The 19,536-nt window shown below is 39.0% G+C and overlaps 1 protein-coding gene across 1 annotated transcript; it reads left to right on the plus strand.

Annotated features, from left to right (window-relative positions):
• The first annotated feature begins 5,109 nt into the window (after nucleotides 1–5,109).
• On the plus strand, nucleotides 5,110–19,536 carry LOC147507623 (cysteine-rich receptor-like protein kinase 10). The gene is made up of 7 exons (XM_086600338.1): nucleotides 5,110–6,044; nucleotides 16,194–16,328; nucleotides 16,532–16,653; nucleotides 16,770–16,980; nucleotides 17,212–17,449; nucleotides 18,088–18,226; nucleotides 19,037–19,536. The coding sequence occupies exons 1-7, from the start codon at nucleotides 5,123–5,125 to the stop codon at nucleotides 19,352–19,354; spliced, it is 2,085 nt and encodes a 694-aa protein (XP_086456464.1). The 5' UTR covers nucleotides 5,110–5,122; the 3' UTR covers nucleotides 19,355–19,536.

The following is a 19,536-nucleotide window of genomic DNA, read 5'->3' on the forward strand; positions in this document are numbered from 1 at the left end:
AAGATAACCCACGACCACAGGAAAAACTGATCTTATCCCACGCATTACGACCGTAGGAAAAACTGACCTTTTTGCCACGGACTATCCCACGGTTTCTCCCGTGGCCATTCCGATGGCAATAACGAACGCAACGACTGTAGCTACTGGTAGGCTTTACTGACGGTCATGACTGAGGGCATACCATTTCCGATGCACAAAAAGCCCACGGTTTTGCGACGGTCCAAAACCGTGGGAAAATGGTTTCCCACAAGACCGTGGGAAAAAAATCAGTTTTCTTGTAATATATTAATTAATATATTAGAGGTTCATATATGTCAACATAAACCATTGTGAATGCTTTTGGAAGGGCTACTGAATAATAATATTGATATAAATGGGGGGCAACATTCACACCACCCAATGCCAGAATCCAGGTGAATTATAATCTCAAAATAGTCCTAATTCCTGGGGAAGATTTGGACTTGGATGGTGAAGGCATGTGTGTTATACATTTCAAGTATGAGAAGCTGCCCATTTTCTGTTATTATTATGGTATTATTGCAGGGCATGATTTAAAAGTTTGAATCCCAAAAGCTTTTCACCATTTTTTTGTTATTATTGTGGTATTCATAAATAAGTAGCTTTTCTTCTCCAACAAAACAGAATCCCAAAAGCCTAACAAGATTCCTATGTTGAAGCTTATGTAGCAAAACAACTTCATTTTTAAATTCTAGTGAGCCTTGCCCAGAATTCTTAGAGAGCCTCTGTTGGAGTTATCCCTCACATGAGGAAGAAAGAGAGAATCCGCTGATGTTTGCGTGGAGAAGTTTGAGCGAGCGAACGCTCGAAAATGGTCTTGCCCAAGGTCCCTTGGAGAAAAAGAAGATAGTTTTTTTCCTCACTTTTCTGAAAACATGTCTACTGGACTTTTTCCTGCAGAATTCGAAGAGGGCCTGCGCACGCTCGAAATGGCCTGTCTGAGGGGGCGCACACACTCAGGTCTAAATTCGTCAAAATTTATGTTTTCTGAAACTGCGAGTTGGTATAAAAATAGAAATAGGGTTTTGGGAAAACCTAAGACACACAAGCCAACAAGTCACGAAAAATAAACCCAATTTTGAGAGAGATCAAAATTAAGAGAGAACCTTTGCAGAGAGAAAAGCATGTAAAGAGAGAGGAGTGATCTAGTAAGGTGGAGAGACTTGAGAGGAGTAATTGTAATCTTCCTTCCCATACTTATAAATGATTAGCTCTTGTGGAGGTAGGCATCATTGGCCGAACCATGTTACATCTTTGTGTTGTGGTATGTTTTACTTTCTTGCATTATTATTACTTGCTTGGGATAGTTGTTGATTGCTTGGAAGATTGGGCTTGTTGTTGGTTGTAGTGAAAGTTTAGATTTTGTCTGGAGTAGTAGTGTGTCCTAGTACAAGTTATCTTAATAGTGGGGATCGATTGGTATCGTTATTCCCCAACAAGTGGCATCAGAGCCAGGTTAGATTAACCTAGGTTGTTATCCAAACCTTGCCCATAAGGTGTTTGATTAAATTCCTGAGAGGAAGTTTGAGTTGAAATAGCTTGTAGAGATGGATCATTCCGTGAACACTCGCATGACTAATCTAAATAGAGCAAACTACACTATTTTGAAAGCCAAGATGGAAGACTTGTGATAAGAATTAAATTGGATGTTACTCCAACTCACACTTATATCAATTACCTTACTCTCGGTTCATGTTGAAATATAGTTCGAGTAAAGGTATCGTCCCATGCCTAACATTGAAGCACTTGTTCACAACTTAGCTAGACTACTCAAGAGAAACCTTAAATGAGATAAGGCTTTAGGTGGAAGTTTTTACACTACACTATACTTCTTTTAATTATAAGTTACAAAAGTTACTAATAACAAATTTATTCTAAAATTACTAAAGAATATAGAAGAGAGAGAAGCGTGGAGGATTGATTTACCATGTGATTCAAACTACTATTAATGAAAGACATATTTCAATTGTTAGTTTTCATATTCACTTTGATTCATAGACAAATCAAAGTAAATAATTAAACTTTGATCCCTAGTAGAATTTCTAAATCTCTAAAGAGATTCTACTAGCATGAGAGATTAAATTAGCACCTTATCTCTAGAGCACTTCTTCAACCTCTAGTTTGTTTTCCACTTCTAACTATTTTGTAATTGAAGTAAAAATCAAACTTGTTAAATTTTAAGCAATTGAATTACATCTTCATTAGTAGAGTTATCCTCGCATGGGTTTATCTAACCCTCCACAAGGAATGAGTTAGCTCATGATGAGATAACTACAACTAATGAAAATGAAGAAGAAGAAGAAGTTTTTTATTTCCTAAACTATGGAATTATTTTCCTAAACATGAAACTAAAAGAGAGAGAAGAAGAGAGTGAAGGGCTATAAGACCACAAATCACAAGTAAATTGGCAAGTTTATTTAGAGCACCACCCCTCCTATTTATAGTTTCATAGGAGTGAAATGGGTGACTAAGATTACATCTTACATTTTCAATCCAAAGGTTACAAATTAATCTACTTTTATATTGAATTTATATAATCTAAGTAGAGAAAGTTGGTAAATAGTAATTCTCATTACAAGATAAATAATTAGAAGTGGTTTGTGCACTGTACTTATTAAGTGGAGAAAGTGGGTGATTACATAAGCTTCCATTTAATGACATCATGATGAATAGTAATTGGATTTTTACTTTGTTTTGGTTTGGACCTATTTTAATTCCCAATCCAATAAATTGATAGATCCTATATATCATTGTATAGAGCTTGTTACGCTGATCATTTTCATAGGTCACACGCCTAAAATGGAGTTCGGAGTCAAAATATATGATTTTCTGAAGTTTCGTTGACTTTTCTACAAGATTTGACCAGGGTTGACCCGGAATTGACCATTTTGACCAGGCTTCATGGGCTTGATTTTAGCTTCCAATGGGCTTCTTTTGGACTTGATAAAAAGGCTTTGTTTCCAATTAGCATATTCACCTTGTTTCAATGCCAAAATGCTGGTTTTATTGAAATTTCATCGTTTACGTGTCGAAACCTGCAAAAATATGAAAATACAATTAATTTGCATTTATTACACACATAATTAACCAATATGTAATGTCTCTACAAGGTTTATATTACAGTTTTGGGTGCTTATCAACTTTCTCTATTGCATGGACTTGGCACAACCCATTGAGAATGGAGGAGTAAAACCAGATGCAATAGTGGCGGCTGAGTGGAGGAAGCTTGATAGAAAAGCAATTGGGTACATTCGATAGTGGATTGGCGACAGTGTCTTCCACCATGTATTCTAAGAGACTATCGCTTTTGGCTTGTGGAAGAAACTCGAAGACCTCTATAAGAGGAAGTCGGCAAGAAACAAAGTGCTGCTCATTAAGAAGTTTGTCAACACGAAGTACAAAGAAGGTTCTTCAATGTCTGAGCATCTTAATGAAGTATAGAATATCATCAATCAGTTGCATTTGATGAAGATTGATATGGGAGACGATGTTGAGGTTTTGTTCCTATTAAACTCTCTACCCGACAATTGGGAGACGTTAGTAGTTTCTCTTAACGGAGCCGCTAAGGATGGAGTTATTTCCATGGAGATGGCTACTGGTGCATTGTTGAATGAGGAGACAAGAAGGGGTTCAAGAAGCAGCTCCTCTCACTCAGAGATCCTTGTCACAGAAGCGGGGAGAGGTAAGAGCAGAAAACCATATCATTATAGAGGTGATGACAGAAGCAAATCTAGGGGTGAAGCTAGAACTCCTAAGGCAGAGAGACAATGTTACTACTGTGCCACCAAGGGTCACTTCAGGTATGAGTGTAGAACAATGAAGAGGGATGAGAAGAATAAATGTATACATGAAGACATGGTAAAAAGGAACGAAAGCACAAGCAGAGATACTACTGCACTAGTCGACGATGGTCTAGTGAGAATTGTGTCAGAATGTGGTGTGTGCTGTCTTAGTACCTCATGCCAGGATACATAGTGGGTGATAGATACAGGAGCATCCTATCACGTCACACCGCACAGGGGATTCTTCACTACCTACAGCTGTGGTGAGTTTGGTGAGGTAAAGATGGGTAACAGTGGCGTCTCGAATATTGTAGGCATTGGGGATGTTCATGTAGAAACCAATGTCGGCTATACCTTGACACTCAAGGATGTAAGATATGTCACTGACATTCGGCTAAGCCTAATTTCCGCTGGAAAGTTAAATGATGATGGCTTTCAAAACTCGTTTGGTAACGGGGTATGAAAATTAAGCAGATGTTCCATTATAGCAGCCAAAGGAAAGAAAACTTGCTCTCTTTACAAGACACATGCTAGTCTGTACCTTCATCTCATAACCCAAATAATAATGATGTACGTGATATTCTAGAAGGGTACTCATGAACTAATTTAAGATTTGATGCTGCATTTGATAGGTACACAAATGAAGGAGCAGCAGGAGCAGTTTTATGGGATGAAGAAGGGAGAATCAAGGTGGCAGCTTACAAACAACTCAAAGTGAAGTCAGCAGAAGAGGCATATTATTTGGCAGCTGAGGTGGGTGCGGCTAGTGATTATTCAGAACATACAAATCAATTAGCTAAAAGATGGAAATAACTAGATCTCAAAAATATTACAAGTTTCTAGTTAGAGTTTTTATTTTCCTTTTTTTTTGCTAGTTGGATAAGAAGGTCATAATAGGTATTAAACAAGAATAATATGATGATATCATCCCGAAAATACCATGTTTGAAGAGGTTGAATAGTTGACTTTGTCCTAAAACCATAATTGAAGAGGTTGACTTAGTCTAAAATCATAACTACAAAGTCTACAAGTGATCCGGATCCGGCACTGGAGCCATAATTATTCTCCCATTTATGCCAATGGGCCTAATTTTGTGTTTTGTTTCAGACTCTATGAATTTAGTAAGGGACTCAGGGACTTCAGTATTACAAACCCCTACAAATAATACAAGATTTTTTACAAATAATACAAGACTGAAGTACTACGTCACCCAAAGTCTTTCTCACTCTACCAATAGTACCAAGAGAAGTATCACCATCATCAGAAATGTTGTTGTGACTTTTCTTCCTAACCATCCACATAATGATATGGCTCATGGCCTCATGCAAGTTATATCTATAACCCCCAACAAACCATTATCACTTGAACATCTCTGCAAACCAGAAATCTCAATGGGTCTCTTTGGTTTGTTATTCTTAGCCTTTTCTTCTGCACTGGTACTACACTTCAATCTAAGCACTGCCCAAACCCATGTTACTGAGTTCTGTTTAGGAGGAAATTACACAACAAACAGCACATTTCAAGCTGATCTCAGCATCCTACTTTCATCTATGTCCAATAATAATAGCACTAGTCGAAATAATACAAGATTTTTTACCAACACTGTGAGAAGAAATTCAGATGGAGTTTATGGGCTTTTCCAATGCAGAGGTGATTATACCTCTGAAGACTGCAAGAACTGTACGAAAACTGCAACTGAAGAGGTCACAAATCGGTGCCCGTTCAAGAAAGAAACAGTTCTTTTTTACGATGAGTGTTTGCTGCATTACTCCGACAAGAATTTTATATATAATCTGCAGCTTGATCCGGCTGTTTTTTTGGTTAATTCAGTAGATATTAGCAACGCGGATCAGTTCACTCCGAGACTGAACACGTTGATGGAAGACATAGTGGCACGAGCTCTTTCTAATTCATCCAGTTTGTTTGCGGTTGGTAAAAGTTATTTCACAAGCTCTAAGAATATATCTGGACTTGCTCAGTGCACTCAAGATATAAGTACGACTGATTGTGGTAGATGTCTAAATAGATCTATTTCTCAGCTTTCATGTTGTGATACGAAACAAGGTGGACAACTTATTAAACCAAGTTGTATCGTAAGGTTCGAGATTTACAACTTCTTTGGACCGGAAGCAATCATTCCTGCTTTACCTCCAGCTCCAGCTCCTCCTCCTCCTCCTCCTCCCACTCCAATAACAGCACCACCAAACACGATAACAGCGCCACCAAACGTGAATACAACCAACGGTAAGCGATCAGACTTATATTAAGCGAATTTTCATGCAACGGAATTTAATTTGGTCACTTGATTTTCTGAGACAGGGCTCTGCTGCAAGCCTGCAATGCAGCTAGCTTTATTGATGCATTGTTTGATAGAAGATTTATCATTTAGTCATAGCAAACGGATTGCTCGGTCTTACGGATAAGCTTGCTTATCATGTGAAGTGAACACTCATGATGGTTAAGTTGTTGCACTTGCCACCAAAAAGCAAACAAAGTTGTTTACGGAGTGCACTCTATATATGTAATATAGCAGAAACATATTTGCTCTTTGATCTAAAGTCTAATTCCTTGTGGTTGAAGTTGATGTTTATCTTATCTGTACTGAAAAGTTTAGAGTAGTTTTACCAATAGGTGCAGTGTCCTGCTTTGTGTATGTAAAGAGAACTGCATTTGAGTTTGTGAGTTAGTAAAATGCTATGTCTTACCAAGTTGTGTAGGCGTTCTGTTAGTCCAGTAAATAATTTGATTAGAAGAAAACTGTTGTGAATAATTAACTGCGGAAACAACGTTACCCACACCAAACGGATCAATCCTATACAAAGATTGATCTTTCTCAATAGACAAGACTTCAATACCCTCCAAGTACTATCCCAACGCTTACCATTAACAATTTAACAAGCATATAAAGTAAATATAATAATGCAAAAGAGAACCAACCACAAGACAAGGATATATCGTGGTTGACTAAATTTGCCTACGTCCCACATGGCGAGATCCAAGCTTTACTTAGAAGTCCAGAGTAGCAGATTACAAGAGCTCTCAATTCACTCACAAAGAATGAACACTCAACTCACTAAGAATTTCTCTGCTACAATCTCTCTCTTTCTTTTTCTTTTTGGAAAAGTTAGGTTTTAAAAAAGCGATTTTGTTTTTATACTAAAACAAAAATCGTGATTCTTGTAGCGAGGCCCATAAAACAAAAGACTCGAAGGGCGCTGGCCTCCCTTTGAAAGCTTGGTGGCGAAGGCGGGCTTTCTTCGAGCGCTGGTCGCGCTAATTAATTCATCTGGACCATGGCGAAGTCGCTGGCGCAGCGGCCGTGCGGAAAAAAAAAAAAAACTTTTTCTCTACATTCTCCACCTCGGTGAGGTTTTAACACATAAAACCGAGCCGAACACATCCAGCAAGAGCACATCCATCCAGAACTCGCAGTCAACCGCCCCGAAGGGGCCATGCCCACAAAGGGCCACCCACAAAGAGTGTCATGCTCACCAAAAGCCACCCACAAAGAGTGTCATGCTCACAAAGAGCCACCCACAAAGAGTGTCATGCTCACCAAGAGCCACCCACAAAGAGTGTCTTGCTCACAAAGAGCCACCCACAAAGAGTGTCATGCTCACAAAGAGCTATCTTCACAGAGAGTCATGCTCACAAAGAGCAATCACGCCCACAAAGGGCCATGCCTACGAAAGGCATCAATCAACAATGCATGAGCCTCCACCATATGTGGAGTACCCCAACCAATGTTGAAACTCAACTCCATAGAACCTTCTACAACCCAAAACCTTTTGCCGCTGGTAATGAAACAAATTCCCAAGTACAAAACTTGTCACGAGCCTCCACCATTTTACGCATATCCACCGACCAATCTCTATAATGAGTATCTCGAGCGGCTTCCTTGAAACTATCGCTCATCATCTTCAATATTCGGTCGCGTGAGCAACCAGAGTCCGGGTTGACCATAATCTTCACCGGCTTATCATGCCCGTGCTTCATAACTTGTTTCACGCTTCTCTTTGGCTTTGATCAGCCAAAGCTTCTTTGCTTCAGGTTGTTGTAACTCTACTTCTTGTTGAATAGTTCTTTCACTAAGAACCTCACTCTCTTTAGCATCCTCAGACGCTTCTATCTCAATCACTTGAGATTGTATAGAATCACCACTATTTCCAGCCTTCTCCGGCCTGCTAAAAAAAAGCACCGAAGTCTCATCAAAGGTAACCTCACTGCTGACCAGGAACTTGTGGTTCTCTAGACACCACAATCCGTATCCCTTTCCTCCATTTGCATAGCCCAAGAATATTACTTTCTTAGCTTTAGAATCAAGTTTACTATCATTCATGTGGTAGTAAGCACTAGATCCAAACACTTTCGCAAAGTACCATAATCATTTGGGTTTCGTCCACACCTCATAAGGTGTTTTGCGATCTATCAGCGGAACCGGTGATCTATTATACAAGTAACACGCCATGGCCATCGCATCGCCCGGAACTCTTTGCCAAGATTGGCATTGGAAAGCAAACACCTAGCTTTCTCCAACGGCGTCGCGATTCATTCTCTCTGCTAACCCATTCTGGCTGTGGCATGCCCCTCATTTCGCCGATTGTCGGCAATTCCATTTAGCGCACAAAACTCTTGGAAAGGCCTATAGGTATACTCAGTACCATTGTCAGACCGTAGAGTCTTCACCTTCCTATCTGTGCGATTCTCAACCCTTGCCTTCCACTTCTTAAATGTCTCGAAAACTTCATCCTTGGACTTCAAGATATATACCCACACATAGCGTGTATAATCATCAATGAAAGAGACATAATACCGGTTACCTCCCTTAGGAGCCACTCTAGAAGGTCCCCAAACATCCGTATGCACATAATCCAGGATGCCTCTCGTCTTGTGCTTGCTTGTACCAAACTTGACTCTGCACTGCTTGCCATAGACACAATGCTTTCGAGAATTCCATACTTGGTTTCTCCAAGTCTTTTCGGTAGCCCTCGCTTTGCACAACTCGGACAATCCGCGTGGCTCATATGCCCAAGGCGATATGCCACAATTTTGTGCACTCGGAATCATCACTATATGTACCCATTTGCTACATCACCTATCAGCGTACTACCCAACAAAGTATACAAGTTTCCATGTCTTTGACCGCTTCATAATGACTAGAGAGCCACTAAGGATCTTTAGGACTCCACCATTTCCACAAAATTGTGGCCTTTGGAATCCAAAGTACCAAGAGAAATAAGGTTCTTCTTTAACTCAGGAACATGCCTTACATCGGTTAAATTCCTCACTACACCATCATGCATCTTGACCCGTATAGTTCCAATCCCAACCGTCTTACAAGCAACGTCATTGCCCATCAAAACGGAACCTCCACTCAAGTTCTCATAGGTAGCAAACCACTTCCTATTTGGACACATGTGGTAGGAACACCCGGAATCAAGAATCCATGTATCGGTCATGTGGTCGTCTTGTGTAGACACCGAAAGACTTACATCATCCCCATCGAAGCCGGAAGCAAGACTTGCTTCACTAACATCCTCATTCTCAAACTTACCACTCATCTTGTTACTCTTTTTCGGGCTAGAGCAATCACATAGATGATGCCCCTTTTCTTTGCAATTGTAGACCGCAGGTACATGTTTTAAAGGCTTCTTGAACTACCCTTCCACTTGCTTGTGGAAGTCATCTCGTCGACATCACCCTCACAATCTTTTTTTTTTGCTTCTTTATCAAACTTTCTACTTTAAATCTAGCATTTGACATCTTGGGAGCCCCTTTTTCAAGTCACACACAATAACCTAAAAAATTATCTCACTCAGGAATTTTATCGAACACCTTGTCTACATAAATTTCGAGCACTATGGTTCTTTACCAAAACTCAAAATCCTAGGTCAGTATACCTTTCCGATACCAATTGTTGTGAATAATTAAGCTGCGGAAACAACGTTACCCACACCAAGCGGATCAATCCTACACAAAGATTGATCTTTCTCGATAGACAAGACTTCAATACCTCCAAGTACTATCCCAACGCTTCTCATTAACAATTTAACAAGCATATAAAGTAAATATAATAATGCAAAAGAGAACCAACTACAAGACAAGGATATATCGTGGTTCGACAATTTGCCTACGCCCACACTGGCGAGATCCAAGCTTTACTAGAAGTCCGAGTAGCAGATTACAAGAGCTCACCAATTCACTCACAAAGAATGAACACTCAACTCACTAAGAATTTCTCTCAACAATCTCTCTTTCTTTCTTTTTTTGGAAAAGTTAGGTTTTCCAAAAACTGATTTTGTTTTTATACTAAAAACAAAAATCGCTGATTCTTGTAGCGAGGCCCGCAAACAAAAAGACTGGGCCGCTCCTTTTTCCTTGGGTGGAAGCTGGTGCGCTTCTTCGGCGCTGGTCGCTTTAATTCACTGGACCATGGCGAAGTCGCCCTTTGGCCTTGGCTGGCCGACCGTGGAAAAGCGCCCCTTTTTTCTACAAAAAGCATAACGGAACCGGGATATGCAAGTATAGTATATAAAATATGATCGGGCAACTAGAAGAATCTTTTTATGCAGTTGGCGCCAATTTTTGTATGTGTTCATCAACCTATCTGTTTTATCTTTTCCAGACGAGAGGAAGAAATCATCGAAAAAATCGTCATTATAGTAGTTCCTACGGTAATTGTGGTGGTACTGCTGCTTCTATCCATGATCACCATTTGCTTTAGTTTGCGCAAAAAGAAGGGAATCGATACAGTCAAGAGTAAGTATAGATTTGATTCTTCTTAGGACTTAACGATCACATATTCGAGCATGCTAGGGTTAACTTTCCCTCATGCTACTCGTACAATAAAAGAGAACTTTAAATTAGTTAATTAAGAGAACCTACAATGGTCTAGGGTAGAATCAAACGCCTTAGTGTTTCCACAATTCATAGTTAATTCAATTTTCATTGTTTTCATAGTATTATTAAATTAGTTAGTAGTTAAACAACTTTCAAATAAGCAAGTAAACATCATATTCAGATTAGGTTAAGTAGTATTTTAGATTTCAATTATTCCTAGATAGCAATCCCTGTGGGTTCGACCTTGTTCTTGCACACCTACTACAATAAATTTTGTGCACTTGCAAGTAATAATAGTATAATAGGAGTTAATTAGCATGTTTCTTTAGGTTAGTTAAATATCTATCAGATACATTCGAGGGAGAACGGAATTCTACCTACTTCCACGCCACCATCAAAATACATCTTGCAAAAGCTCGATTACATAAAAAAAAGCGGGGGCGAATCGTACTCAAGCAACAAGATCATATCAAATAGTACATTATTGAAGCCTACCGGGGAAAAGTATAAGTTCCAAGCGGCGGAAATGGATGAAGCTCTCATGAATCGATCCCGAACCGGGTAGCAGAGGCAGATAATGCCTCACTCTCAGCCATTCCTACAAGAGAATATGTGAGAGCAACAATTCTCTCCATGACAAATAGTGTCTCGGGCCCAGATGGCTTTCAAGACATCTTTTATCATACTTTCTGGAGCATCATTGGACAAGATGTAAGTTATGCAATTATTTTTTTTTTAGAGATAATGTTCTCCCGAATGGCATGAACTCTAGTTTTCTTGTTCTAGTGCCTAAAGTAACAAATGCTATTGATGTAAATCAGCTTAGGCCAATATGTTTGAGTAACTTCTTGTTCAAGATTACCCCCTAAGATTATTTCCTTGAGAATTAACTCTACAATGAGCAAAATCATTAGCCGAGAACAACTTGCTTTTATACAAAGCAGAATAGGCACAATGGGCATTGCTCTAGCCTCAGAAATGATCAATGAAGTGGACAAAAAGGCCAAAGGAGGGAATGTAGGCATGAAGCTAGACATTACTCAAGCTTTTGACTCTCTCAGCTGGGAGTTCTTAATTGAGTTACTCAGAAGGTTCGGGTTCTGTGAACAATGGTGCTCTTGGATCTCTACTCTAGCTTCTCTAAAGTGCCAACATCTCTGTTATGATTAATGGTGGTCCGTGTGGGTTTTTAGGCTAGTAGAGGCCTTAGCAGGGTGATCTTTTATCACCCATTCTCTTTGATCTTATGGAAGATGTGCTAAGCAGGGGTTAACTGGCTATTTCATTATGGCAAGATTAAGCACATGTCTATAGGTGGAAAATGGCCTAGTCCCACTCACATTCTGTTTGCGGATGATGTGTTCATATTTGCAAATGGGGATATCCGAGGACTGAGACATCTAAAAAATCTCCTTAATTCCTATGAACAGTTAGCAGGCCAATATTTTAGCTCCTCCAAAAGCAAATTGTTCTTAGGTGCTATGATCAGAGGCAAGAAAGCAAGCGTAGTTGAAGTCTTTGAATTCACTGAAGGAACCCTTCTTGAGAAATACTTGGGGGGCGCAATCTTCAAAGGCTGGGTAACTAGAGCAAACATTCAGATATTGGTGGACAAAGTTAAAAGAAGAGCGAGTGGTTGGGCTGGCAGAATGCTTTTTTTTTTCAAGGAAGGGTGATCATTGCTCAGTCAATCCTTAACAGTCTACCAATGTATAACATGTCAGTGTACAAATATGGCCTTCAAAGTGCATCAAAGACTGTGAAACTACCATTAAAAATTTTGTTTGGTCGGGTAAACCCACTGTAAGAAAGGCATCATCACCCTTAAATGGGAAAAGGTGTGTAAACCTTTGGAGGAAGGGGGGTTAGGACTCAGAAAATTCAGAGAGCTTAATCTAGCTCTTCTCAAGAAGCTTGCTTGGGCTTTTCTTACTGGATTTACTGAATGGAGTCTGTTTATGCAAGAAAAATTCACAATGGCTTCAGGTGATTGGCTCACCTACTTCAAAAATCTTCTATCTGGCCGGGTATAAGATTGGCTCTTAAGGAGATGGCACCTCACTTGGGCTGGTCAGTGGGTCAAGGAAAGAACATTAGACTGTGGCAAGACAAATTTGATCGGAATGCGCCCTAGTGGATAGAGTCCAAGGCATCAACTGGAAGCTCCTAAAATCCAAGGTTTCACACATCATTATATTACCGAGGGTACATGGAATTTTCTAGTTCAAGTACATCAAGTCTTCACAAGGGTTGTCATAGACCTTAACTCTCTGTCACCACTTTTTGGGGATGAAGATGACTCTAGAATCTAGAAACCATCAACAGATGGAAGATTCACAGTTAAATCTGCCCATGACAACATCGATCAGAAGCAAAGGTCAAATAGTGAACTGGCATAAATGGGTTTGGAACAAATACTTGCGCCCTAGAACTGCAATCATTTCTTGAAAAGCAATACCCACAGATGATAAGGTCAGAAAGAAGAGCATACACCTATCGTCAAGATGTAGACTTTGTAAAAAAGAACAGGGGTTAGGAGACCACATGCTCTAGGAATGTGAAGCCTCTAACGAACTATGGGCATGGTTATTTTCTGTTCACAAGATGCAACCACTTATCAGTCTACAAGGTATCATTTTTGCTCCAAAACTCCTTAGTTCCATCAGGAAAGAGCTATGGAATTCTGCTGCTCATCTCATGTCTCAGATATGGAAGACGAGAAATCGAATATATTTTGAGGACAAGAGATTGAACAGTGCATCCATCAGAAATGAAGTAACTAAAGGAGTCAAAGTCTCAAGTAAGATTGCCACTGGGTACATGTTCAATATTGTTGAAGACTTGGATGTTCTACATTCAATTCTTTCAGCATTGAGGGCAGAGCCTCACCAAGTTATATTCAGGAAGTCATTTGGTTTCCACCCGAGCCTAAAATATTTAAAGCAAATACCAATGGCTCCTCCATTGGTAACCCAGGGATTGGTGGTGTTGGCATCATCTTCATAGATCACTCGAACCAAGTTATTGGAGCTACAGCTAAGGTTGTCAATAGATCGGTTTGGGTCGGATTCTGGAAAATTCGAACCTAAACCGATAAGAAAATTGGGAACCCGAAACCGAACCGAACCGAACTGATAAGAAAATTGAGAACCTAAAACCGAGTTGAACCGAATCGATAAGGTATATTACAAACCAAAATCGAACCGATCTGAACCGAAAGCTATAAAATCAATTAAATTCTAAATTAAATCAATTAATTTCAGCCACCTAATTGATAAACATGTACAAAATTAATCATAAATATTATTAAAATGCTATCTTATCAGTTCAGATTCATATTGGTTTGGTGGAGGACAAATCTGAAACCAAACCAATATCTTATCGGTTCGGTTTTGGGTCGGTAGAAGGCAAACCAAATTACCAAAACCTAAACCATATTTTATCGGTTTGGTTCAATTCGATTATCAGGTTATTGAAACCATTGACAGCCCTAGTTACAGCTATGGACTTGGGATCTGATGGTCCATGGTCCACTAAGAGAACAATAAAGTGAACCTTCCTATTTTGACTTTTTTGTGATCATTGGACCCAACAATAATTATCCAAGTGCACCAAACCAAGGCCCAAAATATCAAATTCCGTAAATATTTTGGTGTACCCAAAAAGCGATATATATCGGATATATCTATTTTTTTGTGACCAGTCCAAACTATCTAAAATATCATAAACATCGGTTAAAAATATCATAAAATATCGAAAATATTGGATATTTATATTAAAAAATGGTCAAAAGTCAAACGATATATATCATAAATGGCGATATATCGGTTATATCAACGATATAAAATTTTATATCGGAAATTCGATATATATCGGAAAAAAAAGATTCAATATTCTGTAGATATATATCAGATATATCGATATCGGTGTACCAAAAAACGATATATATCGGCGATATTTTAGGCCTTTCACGAGACTGGTAAACATAGGCGTGCATGAATTCCACGAGATGTTATTATGTTCAAAACAAATAACAGTCTTTACTCCGGTCCCGAAAGTCTTTCTTGACTCTACCAGCAGTACCAAGAGAAGTATCGCCATCATCAGAAATTTCAAGGTCTTGACATTGTTGTGACGGTCTTGACGTTGTTGTGACTTTTCTTCCTAACCATCCACATAATGATATGGCTCATGCAAGTTATATCTATAACCCCCAACAAACCATTATCACTTGAACATCTCTGCAAACCAGAAATCTCAATGGGTCTCTTTGGTTTGTTATTCTTAGCCTTTTCTTCTGCACTGGTACTACACTTCAATCTAAGCACTGCCCAAACCCATGTTACTGAGTTCTGTTTAGGAGGAAATTACACAACAAACAGCACATTTCAAGCTGATCTCAGCATCCTACTTTCATCTATGTCCAATAATAATAGCACTAGTCGAAATAATACAAGATTTTTTACCAACACTGTGAGAAGAAATTCAGATGGAGTTTATGGGCTTTTCCAATGCAGAGGTGATTATACCTCTGAAGACTGCAAGAACTGTGCGAAAACTGCAACTGAAGAGGTCACAAATCGGTGCCCGTTCAAGAAAGAAACAGTTCTTTTTTACGATGAGTGTTTGCTGCATTACTCCGACAAGAATTTTATATATAATCTGCAGCTTGATCCGGCTGTTTTTTTGGTTAATTCAGTAGATATTAGCAACGCGGATCAGTTCACTCCGAGACTGAACACGTTGATGGAAGGCATAGTGGCACGAGCTCTTTCTAATTCATCCAGTTTGTTTGCGGTTGGTAAAAGTTATTTCACAAGCTCTAAGAATATATCTGGACTTGCTCAGTGCACTCAAGATATAAGTACGACTGATTGTGGTAGATGTCTAAATAGATCTATTTCTCAGCTTTCATGTTGTGATACGAAACAAGGTGGACAAGTTATTAAACCAAGTTGTATCGTAAGGTTCGAGATTTACAACTTCTTTGGACCGGAAGCAATCATTCCTGCTTTACCTCCAGCTCCAGCTCCTCCTCCTCCTCCCACTCCAATAACAGCACCACCAATAACAGCTCGGTCTTACGGATAAGCTTGCTTATCATGTGAAGTGAACACTCATGATGGTTAAGTTGTTGCACTTGCCACCAAAAAGCAAACAAAGTTGTTTACGGAGTGCACTCTATATATGTAATATAGCAGAAACATATTTGCTCTTTGATCTAAAGTCTAATTCCTTGTGGTTGAAGTTGATGTTTATCTTATCTGTACTGAAAAGTTTAGAGTAGTTTTACCAATAGGTGCAGTGTCCTGCTTTGTGTATGTAAAGAGAACTGCATTTGAGTTTGTGAGTTAGTAAAATGCTATGTCTTACCAAGTTGTGTAGGCGTTCTGTTAGTCCAGTAAATAATTTGATTAGAAGAAAACGCATAACGGAACTGGGATATGCAAGTATAGTATATAAAATATGATCAGGCAACTAGAAGAATCTTTTTGTACAGTTGACGCCAATTTTTGTATGTGTTCATCAACCTATCTGTTTTATCTTTTCCAGGACAGAGGAAGAAATCATCGAAAAAAATCGTCATTATAGTAGTTCCTACGGTAATTGTGGTGGTACTGCTGCTTCTATCCATGATCACCATTTGCTTTAGTTTGCGCAAAAAGAAGGGAATCGATACAGTCAAGAGTAAGTATAGATTTGATTCTTCTTTTATCTCAATTAGTTTGCGGAGAAATCAATGATCAAGAAACTCGTCAGCAGGATTACTTTCTTTATTTATATGTTTATCTTTGTTTCCTCATTGAAGTGTCTTTTTCTCGAATTATAAGATGAAGAGATGTACGATATATTATTTTGATTATGATTGTCATTGATGTTTACTTTGGCAGATGTGGATGAGATAAGTAGTGTTGAATCCCTGCAATTCAACTTTGATACAGTAAGAGTTGCCACAGAGGACTTCTGTGATTCTAATAAGCTTGGGGAAGGTGGCTTTGGTCTTGTTTACAAGGTTATACAATATTTCCATACTCAAGAATCAACTTAACAGGACTGTTTAAATGTATGCTAAACTATTTAATTTACCCCCCGACGCACCCCACCCCACCCCACCCCCTCTATCGACAGGGTAAGCTTTCTGATGGGAAGGACATAGCTGTAAAGAGGTTATCTAGAAATTCAGGTCAAGGAATAGAAGAATTTAAGAATGAGGTTCTGTTACTAGCCAAACTTCAACACCGGAATCTTGTAAGGCTTTTTGGTTTCTGCTTGGAAGGGGATGAAAAGCTACTCATCTACGAATTTGTACCAAATGCAAGCCTCGATCAGTTTGTATTTGGTTTGCTTCAATATCTCTCTAGCTACTTTTGGTCTCTTTTACATGTGCATATGCACACATACACGAGCATCCACACCTTTTCATTCATTAATTTTGGAATAAGCCAAATAAAAAATCGAATATATATATGGATAAACAAATGTTTATTATGTGACTATTCCTTGTAGTATCATGGGATGCAAGAGCAAGTTTCAAAGTTATTTGCTATATAAGTTGTATCTTCACTTGTAGATCCGATCAAGCGCTCATATTTGGATTGGGAAAGACGCTATAAAATCATTGGAGGGATTGCTCGAGGCCTTCTATATCTTCATGAGGATTCCCGTGACAGAATTATTCGTCGAGATCTGAAAGCTAGCAATATTTTGTTAGATGCCCAAATGAATCCAAAAATTTCTGATTTTGGCGTGGCCAGGCTTTTCGTGGTGGACCAGACTCAGGGCAATACAAGTAGAGTTGTTGGAACATAGTAAGTATATGAACCACATTGTTATTTTATTTGAAGAGGCATATTAGATTTTGGAATCAGAATTACACATTCAATTGACTGCCCTTTATTTAGTTATTTTTTCTTTTTTCTTTTTCTTTCTTAGTGAGCTAACTATTGTATTAAGAAGAACAAAAAAAAGGGGGTGTATTTACAACATTGTGTTAATATATTTCTGTGCAAAGAAATACATACAACACTAATCAAAACTAATCAAAGTTATGTAAGGGGTAATTGCATCGTTGTATGCACTACCACCCTTAGGAACTAAGGGGTCTAACATACATCAAAAGTTTCTAGCTAGCATCTAGGCCATCTTCTCATGTAGTTCCAATACCTAGTTAGGTTGTAACTTAGATCTAGTATTTGGTGGAGAAACATGAGCCTGCTTCCACCCACTAGCTCTCTTGACCTGCTTTTTTTTTTTTTTAGTTTGCTCAACACCGGAGTGAATTCTTTTTTATCCTTTTCCCGGTACTAATTATTTTATTTAAAAGAGGGGTGCAACACGAGGACTTCCCAAGAGGTCACCCATCCTAGTGCTACTCTCGCCCAAGTTCTACTATAAAATAGAATGCATTCTTGGTCCCCATCTAAAAGAAAAATAATTGTTGATGTAGCGGGTATATGTCTCCAGAGTATGCAATGCATGGACAATTCTCAGTGAAATCAGATGTCTTCAGTTTTGGTGTCTTGGTTTTGGAGATAATAAGCGGGCAGAAGAACAATTCAGAACGTGTTGAAGACCTTTTAAGCTATGTGAGTATGTCCATGGTTGTTATTTATCCATTTTTCTTACATCTTTATAAGCTCCAGTACGTCCTGTTAGAATAGTTGTATCAACACAGCAACTAAAGTAGAAACGTATGAGAGCGATAGCAATGAAGAAACAAGGACAACGATGGCGGGAATAACCAAAGGCTGGATTAGTCGTCCTTAAGGAAAGATTTAGCCCCTTCCTTCCAATGCGAAAAGCAAGGCGGTGGCGTCTTCCTCCACGAGATTCAATGGTTAACAGCGTGGCGACTTTGCACTAGAAACGGACTACCCTCTAGAACGACAATATAACTCTCTCGGCGGCCGACGGGAAGAAAGAAGAAGAAGAATTTGGTTTTAGTTTTACGTTTCTCCGAGTTGAGTTCGATCAAGTCTGTTTTTTCTCTATAGACTCACAATCCTATTTATAGAGGTTAGGAGAAAGAGAGACCAACTCCTAATAGAAACTTTGAAACTTCTTTGCTCAAGAAAAAGGCAAAACAAGTTTAGGCTATTGGTCAAACCACTACCCCAACATGAAGCCCAAGCCGGGCCCGAACCCTACCCGATGTGGTGGATAACCAATGTGGGACTATCTACTATGCACTAAAGTGGCGAGAACACCATTTGTTCATCTCCTCCACTTTGCACACACACACTAGTATTTAGAAATACGCAAGAGATTCCAACACGTCCTCCCTCTAAGAACAACAAATATAGTTAAGAATGCGAAACTTAAATACATTTTTGAACAGTCCAAGATACAGCAGCTTTTACTTCTACTAAAAAAAAACCTATGATGATTTGTTGCAGGCATGGAGACAGTGGGAGGAAGGGATTGCTTTAGAGTTAATAGAACCGACACTGCGGGAATGCTATTCAAGAAAGGAAGTAATGAGATGCATACACATTGGCTTGTTATGTGGTCAAGAAGATGTAGTTAGGAGACCTACAATGGCATCGGTTGTTCTAATGCTAAACAGCTACTCGGTCACCCTTCCATTACCTACTGCACCTCCCTTGTTTGCAAGTAGTAGGAGAAAGGAACTTGGCTTGACAACAGTGGAGCATGGAACAAACACAACTAATGCAAGCCAACCAATTCTACCAGACCGATCTATTAGTAGTTAGTTCCATACTAGAGTCTATTAATGAAGCATCGATTAGTGAGTTATACCCTCATTAATATTCGTGCATGGATGAAGAGTACTATGAATTAGAATGTACTAGATTTTTGGAACCGCTCACCTTAGCAATCACTCGATCAATATACATCTCTCTGACCCACTAAACATTCCAAGGATTATCTCTAA

Source organism: Coptis chinensis, chromosome 3 (genome assembly GCF_015680905.1).
Source record: "Coptis chinensis isolate HL-2020 chromosome 3, ASM1568090v1, whole genome shotgun sequence".
NCBI classification, from domain to species: domain Eukaryota; kingdom Viridiplantae; phylum Streptophyta; class Magnoliopsida; order Ranunculales; family Ranunculaceae; genus Coptis; species Coptis chinensis.

Excerpts from the sequence above, each read along its gene's own strand:
- LOC147507623 (XM_086600338.1), top strand. The coding sequence starts at position 5,123 with ATGCAAGTTATATCTATAACCCCCAACAAACCATTATCACTTGAACAT. Across the intron at positions 6,045-16,193 it reads AAACGTGAATACAACCAACG|GACAGAGGAAGAAATCATCG; the intron begins GTAAGCGATCAG and ends TATCTTTTCCAG. Across the intron at positions 16,981-17,211 it reads CCTCGATCAGTTTGTATTTG|ATCCGATCAAGCGCTCATAT; the intron begins GTTTGCTTCAAT and ends CTTCACTTGTAG.